General features: G+C 37.4%; 1 protein-coding gene across 1 annotated transcript; it reads left to right on the forward strand.

Moving 5' to 3' along the window:
* The first annotated feature begins 898 nt into the window (after window positions 1–898).
* On the forward strand, window positions 899–8083 carry LOC107093928 (SWI/SNF-related matrix-associated actin-dependent regulator of chromatin subfamily B member 1-like). The gene is made up of 9 exons (XM_015389277.1): window positions 899–988; window positions 1866–1977; window positions 2136–2244; window positions 4328–4465; window positions 5037–5164; window positions 5238–5404; window positions 5481–5671; window positions 5744–5875; window positions 7247–8083. The coding sequence occupies exons 1-9, from the start codon at window positions 899–901 to the stop codon at window positions 7284–7286; spliced, it is 1107 nt and encodes a 368-aa protein (XP_015244763.1). The 3' UTR covers window positions 7287–8083.
* The last annotated feature ends 757 nt before the right edge of the window (window positions 8084–8840 follow it).

Raw genomic sequence — 8840 nt, forward strand, 5'->3', positions numbered from 1 at the left:
TTCTGATCAAAGTCAGTCCAAGTATATTTCTAGAAAAATGTTCTCAAACAAAACATGAGAAAAAAATGCTACAACAATGTAAAAACAACAAGCAGGGAAACATTTAGACAAATTTAATAAGTTAGTTACTTCACAACTTGCATTGAATAGAAAATAACATAACTTTATGGATCTCACAAGGGAGAAATTCACTTGTGAGAACATAAAATGTTTTATATAATGTATGACTGAATAAATTACATTTCTGTTGTATTTCGAATGATACAACAAGATACAGTATATATATATATATATATATATATATATATATATATATGTGTTTTATAGTAAAAACAAATTCATGAACGCCACACTTCAAACATGTTCAGGGACATGTTCATACTTTTTTAGTTCCCTGATAAATTAACCTGTATCTTTAAATTACCAATTAAAGTAAATGTATTAATGTACAAGAAGATTTTTTGATCAATATTAATTTTTACATTTTAGATAGCCAAAAACTACGGAACAGGATTAGGGCCAGTGGGGGGAAAAAAAGGTAACTGATTTTGAAATTTTATTTTAGTTTAGTATGGGAAAAAAGTCAGATTTCTGACTTTTTTCTCAGAGTTCTGAATTTAATGTCAGAATTCTGACTGAATTCTGACTATAAAAATAGTCAGAATTCTGATTTTTTTCTCAGAATTCTGACTTTTTTCACAATACTATACTGAAATAAAATTTAAAAATCAGTTAACTTTTTTTTTTTTCAGTGGCCCTAATCCTCTTCCGTAAAAAAAAACGTTCCCTGCGGCATATCATTTTCGTTTTTACTGAGAAAATTGTAATTTCCTATTTTTCCTTGAGGTTTTAAACGCATCTGAAGCAGATTTAGCTTGTTAGCTCCGTTGTAGCAAAGATGCAGCTAGCTCTGAGTAAAACATTTGGTCAGAAACCAGTTAAATTCCAGCTGGAAGAAGATGGAGACTTCTATATGGTTGGATCAGAGGTATGTCCGTCTGTGGTCACTGGTTATAAAAGTTTAATTCTCAGTAAAACCAGTCGGAGGTCTCCTTCCCGCTGCTAGCTAGCGTTAGCATGCTAGCGCAGCTGTAAACAAAGACATCCGAGCCTCTGGATTTTCTCTGAGTCTCTGAAAACTTGGATTAAATTAAACCAAAGTAGCATAATGAAAATCAACCAGACATCTTAAGATAATACATGAGGACACGGTTTCCAACATGCTGTTGATTCGCGCTGTTTTTACCGCAATTGTTTGTCTTAAAATAAACTGACATTAAACTGGGAATTAAATTCTTAGTTTTGAGATGCTACTTAAAACCTGTTTTTACTCAAATAATTCCCATAACTCGATACACATAGTCAGACTATGGCTGGTATTATGTTTATATATATATATATATATATATATATATATATATATATATATATATATATATATATATAAAATCAATGACATGTTTAAATGAACAAATTATAAGGTTTCCATGTGTAAAACTGGCAAAAACAATGTTTATGATTTGTTTAAAGACAAGGAAATATAAATATAAAAAATGACCCACAAAAATATACTTTTTTACTTTTTGGAATAAAGAATATCACAGTTATTACATGGAAATACCTTTTGTTAAAATTCATGTATTATTCCTGATGTTATGACTTAACTGTTTCCCTGTTAATGTTTCCTTTCAGATATAATTTCTTTAAAACTAAAATATGGGAGTCAAATTTTAAAACCCATAAACTTAGATTATTTCTTACTAGTTTTGGTTTCTGGGATCTGTTTCTGTTTTCATGGTGCGTTTGATGTTATTTGTGTTTGGAGTTGTTTTGGTCATGTAATTTTTTTGTTTTCTTCTGTCCAGGTTGGAAACTACCTGCGGATGTTCAGAGGCTCTCTTTATAAAAGATATCCCTCGTTATGGAGGAGGTTGGCCTCGGTGGAGGAGAGGAAGAAGATCATGGCTTCGTCACACGGTGATTTTTCCTTCAGCATAAATCTAATCCTTTTGCGGTTTCAAGAAAACCGCTTAAAAATGTTGATTCTTAGGTTCAGGGTTAGATCTTCTGGCTTGTTTTGAACGACGTCTGACAGTCGAACAGCTACGATCAACAATGTGTTTTTCTTCCAACAGCCACCAGTGTGACCCTGCTTAAAGCCTCCGAGTGTGAGGAGATCTTTGACGGGAACGATGAGAAGTACAAGGCGGTGTCCATCAGCACGGAGCCTCCAGCGTACCTCAGGTAGCCATGTCTCTGTTGGCTGTAGCATTGCTCATGTTAGCTATGGGATGTCAGTGACCACATTATTATGATCCACATGCTCCATGTGGAGTTCTTCTGAGTAACTCTTCGCTTTTAATAATTATAACTAAATGGGAATTTTTACAGCTAAAAACCCAAAGATGCTGCACAGAAACTACATAATTGATTTAAAACATGTGATCCAATAACAAAGGCGGAAGTATTGGAACTATTTCTGTGGATTGTTCAACAGTGGCTCTTTGTTCTCCAATGTTTTTCTTTTAGGTTCTAATTTTGACCAAAAATATTAACAGAACATAAAATTTATGGGGAAACATTTCTTTGTGATGCTGTTCAGAAGTTTCCCTCCAGCATCAAGCTGCACACTGGAAAAATTTGAAATCTAAATAAGTCTTTTTTCTTAAAATAAATGCATTTTATCTTTAATTAAGGAAGAAAGTGAGACACTTTGCTAATAGAACAAGACAGCTGACACTTAACAGGGTTCCCGCGGGTCCTTAAAAAGTCTTAAAAGGCATTGAATTCTTCAAAATAAAACTAAGGCCTTAATTGGTAATAAAATGTCTCAAATTAGTCTTTCTTAGGTCTTAATTTTTAAAACATCATAAATAGGATTATTTTTCTTACGATTTATTTTTGTAATCTAAATAAAATGTTAAAATTGACAATTTGTTTTTTTGTTTTTTTTTTTTTTTTAAATAACAGCTCGCCATTATTGGTTCCGTCCCGATAGCGGAACCAATAAAGCGTTGTTGTTGCGGCCGGGACATTTGGGAGATGCACCATTAACTTTTTGTCTGGAAAATATGAGCAAGTGTAAATGTAACCAAAATTGTCTCCAGCCAAGAGTTTTCTCCATGCAATTCTCCATTTTCTCCTTGTCATTCAAGCTCAGAACGATGGGTATTAAGGCAGTGGAGTCGCACATGCGAAGCACGAAACACAAAGCGTCCAAATGGAGTTACAGAGAAACAGGCGGTATTTCTCAGTTTAGTTCCACCCTTGTCTCTGCAACGCCTCCACTTATCACCAAATCAAACATACTAAGAAAACGATACAAAGAAAAATAGCTGCTAAAAAGACTTAGCACTGGTTATGTTGTGGCTTTAAAACTGATTTTTGTTTCCTGCTAAAACAAAGTTTGTGAATTCAGTTAAATAATTGTTCAAATATATCTGTCATTTGTGTGTTTTTAGCTTTCTTCCTGTATGGGAAGCTTTTCAACATTTGAAACATTAGTGCAGTGGTTAATATTATAATAAACCTTTGGGTTAAGTTGCAGCAAGCAGGTTTTTCTTGCGTTTCTTGTGAATTTGGTCTTAAAGTTTTATTTCAAGTGGCATTAAAAAGTCTTAAAAAATTGTAATTTAACTCTCCTTATGCTGTAGGAACCCTGCTTAAGTTAAGAAAAAATATTGCATTTTCATATTTCAAGTGCAGATTATCAAATTATCTTATTTTAAGAGTAAAAACTAATTCAATTGTCAAATCATCTCATCAAATTAAGGGTAAATACATTTAATTTAAGACATTTTTACCTATTTCTAGATTGTTTTTGCAGTGTAGTAAACCTATTTTAAAAAAATAAAAAATGTAACCCCCTCCTTTCATCATGTTTCCCCTGTTCTTCACCAACTCCATTGGCTCCCAGTTCAATTCAGAATTCAATTCCTCCATCCACCTCACTGTACCCCCAGCTCGACTTGTCACCATGGGGAGCAGAGCCTTCAGCCGCTCTGCTCCCCAGCTCTGGAACTCACTTCCTCCCGACCTCCGCAGTATTGACTCTCTCCCCTTATTCAAAGCCAGACTCAAAACCCATCTGTTCCAGCTCGCTTATCTGTGAATACACTGCTCTTTTCCCTATCCATGATTGTTTTTTTTATGTTCCTGTATCTGTATTTTGTATTTTCATCTCTTTTTATTTGTCTTTTGTATTATTTGTAAAGTGACCTTGAGTGTCAAGAAAGGCGCTGCTAAATAAAATGTATTATTATTATTATTATTATGTAACTCTCTGACAGGAAGCAGATTAATCCTCGTTCTGCTTTATTTATCATAGGGAGCAGAAAGCCAAACGCAGCAGCCAGTGGGTTCCTACCTTACCCAACAGCTCCCACCACCTGGACGCCGTTCCTTCTTCCACCTCCATCAACAGGAACCGAATCGGCCGCGACAAGAAAAGGACGTTCCCTCTGTGGTGAGGATCCTGTCTCCTTCTTCTTCTTCTTCTGTCTCCTTCCCGCTCTTTTGTCTGCTTCTTATTCTCCCTCCGTTCCAAAAAACATCTTAATTGTCTGATCAGCAAATAAAAACCCAGAAATAACTAAGAATTTAACAATATTTTTTTAATTGTGGGCCATTATCGGCTAACCATTCTCCTCGCTCAGTGGAGCCACTAGCTGCCAGCTCGTTCTCCAGGCGGCCAGAGGTAACCCATCTTACAAACTACCTGCAAGGTGAATAGATGACGGGAGAAAGCCTTTTGCGACGTCTCTGCAAACCCCGGCTTTAGAAAACAGATTTTAACAAGAAGACGTCAGGAGAATCTGTGTAGAACCGTTGAACTTCAGAAGATCTGCTGTCATTGTTAGCGGATGTGACCTCAGGAGAAACAGAACAGGACCAGTAGTTGCTGGGGCTGTGGGTCCGTTGGTTCCTCTGCTGATGCATTTCCTATTTAGGCTGTAAAAAGGTTTAAAAATTGTGTCTTAAATAAAAACCTTTTTGCCATTGTCTGTGAATAACGCAGTTGACTTGATGTTTCTCAGCTTTGATGATCACGACCCGGCAGTGATCCACGAAAACGCAGCCCAGGCAGAGGCTCTGGTTCCCATCCGACTGGACATGGAGATCGACGGACAGAAACTGAGAGACGCCTTCACCTGGAACATGAACGGTAAGGACAACCTACAGCCAGGACCTGGTTCTGTTCTCCGGGTCTCCGCTCACCTTTCCTGTTTCTTCCTCAGAGAAGCTGATGACTCCGGAGATGTTTGCAGAGATCCTCTGTGACGACCTGGACCTGAACCCTCTGACCTTTGTCCCGGCCGTGGCCTCGGCCATCCGGCAGCAGATCGAGTCTTATCCCACCGACAGCATCCTGGAGGAGCAGGCGGACCAGAGAGTCATCATCAAGGTGGGTCCGGCGGCACCGGATCGGCGCTCGCTATCAGAACCCTGCGGCTCATGTTGTGTCTGTTTCCGACACCCAGCTGAACATCCATGTGGGGAACATCTCTCTGGTGGACCAGTTTGAGTGGGACATGTCTGAGAAGGAGAACTCGCCGGAGTCGTTCGCCCTGAAGCTGTGCTCTGAGCTGGGTCTGGGAGGAGAGTTCGTCACCACCATCGCTTACAGCATCCGAGGTCAGCTGAGCTGGCACCAGCGGACCTACGCATTCAGGTGACCCTCCTTTCACGTCGCTTCTGCCTGGTAACTCGGATCAGGTCTGACTGTCCTGTCCTCTTGTTGCAGTGAGAACCATCTCCCCACGATAGAGATAGCCATCAGAAACACAGGAGAGGCTGACCAGTGGTGCCCCCTGCTGGAGACCCTCACAGATGCAGAAATGGAGAAGAAGATTCGAGACCAAGACAGAAACACCAGGTCAGATCATCTTTCTGTCGTTTCTCTGACTGACAAGCTTATGACGAGGAATTTCTCTTTCTCTTCTTCTCCCTGTGAACCAAACCTTTAGTCTTTCAGTTGAAGAACAATCTCACAAGATTATTTTACCTCTTCCCTACATGTGCTGATGAAGTTTCTCGGTCATCTAGGTCAGTCATTCTAAAAAAGTAAAAAAAAACAATCCACTGGACTTTTTTTACAAGTTTGAAGACATTTTGCTTCCCATCCAGGAAGCTTTTGCAATTTAAAACGTCAGAAATAGCACTAGAGGGGACCAAAAACTATTTAATTTGCCTGTTTTCTAAGCCCAAAAAAGGCTTTGTTTTTGTTCCACTCTATAAAGCCTCAAACTCAACACTATTTCTGTTTGAATTGAAAAACCTTCCTGGATGGGAAGCAAAATGTCTTCAAACTTTAAAACAAAATCCTGTGGATTATTTTTTTTTATTTTTTTGGAATCTTCCTTACATGAAGAGAAATGTGTTTCAATATTATTAAAAGCAACAAACATGTTTTAAGAAAAGGAAATTTATCAAAAGTGGAACTTTTAAAAACTTCTCAATCAAAAAAAAAAGGTTTTTGAGAATAATTTACAAAATGCATGCAAAATTCCAGTTAATATATTTAAAGTTAACCTTTTTTTAGGCATTATTTTTCCAGTTTAATTTTCCAGATGTATTTTTTTCCCAAATTATCTTTTCTTTTTTTCTGATTTTAATATTTTTTATTTGTGTTTGAAGACGGATTCTTAAGATTTCAGTCTTTTCAAATCATATTTCACTGATTTACGCTTTAACCTTCTGGATTGACTGACCAATAGAAACTTAAAAACTGTTAAAGGGGATTTATCCCCCCAAAAATTTGAAAAAATAAAATCAGAAAAATTTTTTGAAAAAATATAAACATGAAAAAAGACTTCAAAATATAAAATCTTGATGGAAAAAAAAAAGAATCTGAAAATATTTTTGAAAAAAATTATATATTAAATCTAAAAAAAAGTGAAATATCAGGGAAAAAAAGAAAAATATTTGAAAAATCTGCAATTTCTAAAAATTTTGGTTGAACTTTTGCATAAACATAAATTACTCTTTAAGCCTTTTTTTTTTTAAATATGTTTTTATCAAACTTCCTTATTTAAAATATCGTCCTGCCTTTAATTACTTTGGAACAAACCTTTATTCATAGATATTAACCTGTTGCTGGTCTATTGAAGTTTGGGGTTGCACTGGGATCATGTCAACATCGGAGGGGTTGTTTTCTAATTTTGATACTGCAGCCTGTCACAGAGACACAAACTGAAAAATATTTAATCTGAGGAGCCATAATCTGAACCAGCCTGTTTCTTTGCAGGCGACTGCGACGACTGGCCAACACCGCCCCCTCCTTGTAGAACAGGACTGCTTCAGGTGAAGCAGACCTCTGTTTCTACCCTGGATCAACCCTACACTATGAGCAGAGACAGCCGGGACAAACCTCATCGACTGAAGTCTGCAGACGCATCCAGACGTTCCTCTGCAGTTCATCAGCCATGTAGCAGCTCAGTTAGTTTGTTCTGAACAATTTCTGTTGCAGACATACCTGCTTTCACTTTAAAAGAGGATTTTTTTGGCCACCAAAATCAGCTCCAATGTTCCAGATCTTTTAAGTTTCTCTTGAGAATTCAGTCCAGCTCTGAGTCTGGATCAGAAGGTCAGCAGGTAACTTAAGGTTCACCGTAAAGCTGCTCCTACTCCGGGATGTATTACCATGGCAACTGATGCTGGAAACTTGCTCAAAGTTTGAGCCTGTAGCGCATTTAGATGAATTAATGTTGTGACCCGGGATGGAACATTTGTGTGGATATAAGCTAAACTTGTGTTTTAAAAAAGATTCCAGGATTCACTCTACTTCCTGCAGGTCAGCAAAGAGGAAAACAGGAAAAACTCTCAACATAAATCCTCCAAATATTCCTGCATAATGTGCTCCAGAGGCTGGACATGTCGGCAGGTAAAACGATGTGGCCTAAGAAGCCGGGTTCGGCTCGGTTCTGATAGGAGTCCTTTTGTTTTCACAGTCCTGACAGGAACAGCAGATGGTCTCAGTATTAGGGAAACTATGTTCATTTTGTCACTTCTTTTGTAAATTGTCTGACCTTTATAGTAACTGTTTTTATATGAAAATAATAAAAAAAATCTCCTAAAAAGAGTAGACTAAGATTGAATTCATCTTTCTAATGAAAAACCAGGGTAGTTGTAACGGACCCGAGTTTACTGGAGTATTACTGATTCATTCTGAATGTCAGCTAAAGCAAATAAAACATTTTTATCATACTATGACTTGATGAAGAAAACCTTCCAAAGGATAAAAATTGACTAAAATAAAGAGATTAGTCCATAAAATCCAAACTGAAGCTTTCGTTAACAGACTGTGGCGGCGTTCAGTTATGGTTCCTTCTCATTGATCTGAACGCTCCAAGTGATTCATTATCTTCATCCGTGGGCCGCCCTGCCTGAGGTCAGTGAGTTTGTCCAAAAACTCTGTGAATTCACAGATCAACATGCTACTCTCATCTGTTCCCTCAGGAAGGGTGTCCCTGCTCAGGTTTCCATTTATTTTTGTTTCCAGCAGCAATGTGATGCTCAAAACAGAGCCAGTGCAATGTGCCAGTTCTTTTCCCTCTCTTTTTACTATCAATATATGAAGGTAGTAATTCCAGCTAAAAGCTTTATATAGATTATAAACCAACTTGCCAGTTTTCATAAAAGTAGCTCGCCTACTTTATAAAGGGGTAATTACTGCTAGCTTTATGTCTCTCTTTAGTATAAACAGAAGCATCCAAGCTGAAAGAACTGACTTTATCCGGCCACAAAGAAGAAACATTTATGATAAGCTGTTATTGTTTTATGTTTCAGTTGTAGCTATAGTTACAGAAGAGGATTAGGGCCACTGGAAAAAAAAAAAAAAA

Source organism: Cyprinodon variegatus, unplaced genomic scaffold (genome assembly GCF_000732505.1).
Source record: "Cyprinodon variegatus isolate N-32 unplaced genomic scaffold, C_variegatus-1.0 Scaffold453, whole genome shotgun sequence".
Lineage (NCBI taxonomy): Eukaryota > Metazoa > Chordata > Actinopteri > Cyprinodontiformes > Cyprinodontidae > Cyprinodon > Cyprinodon variegatus.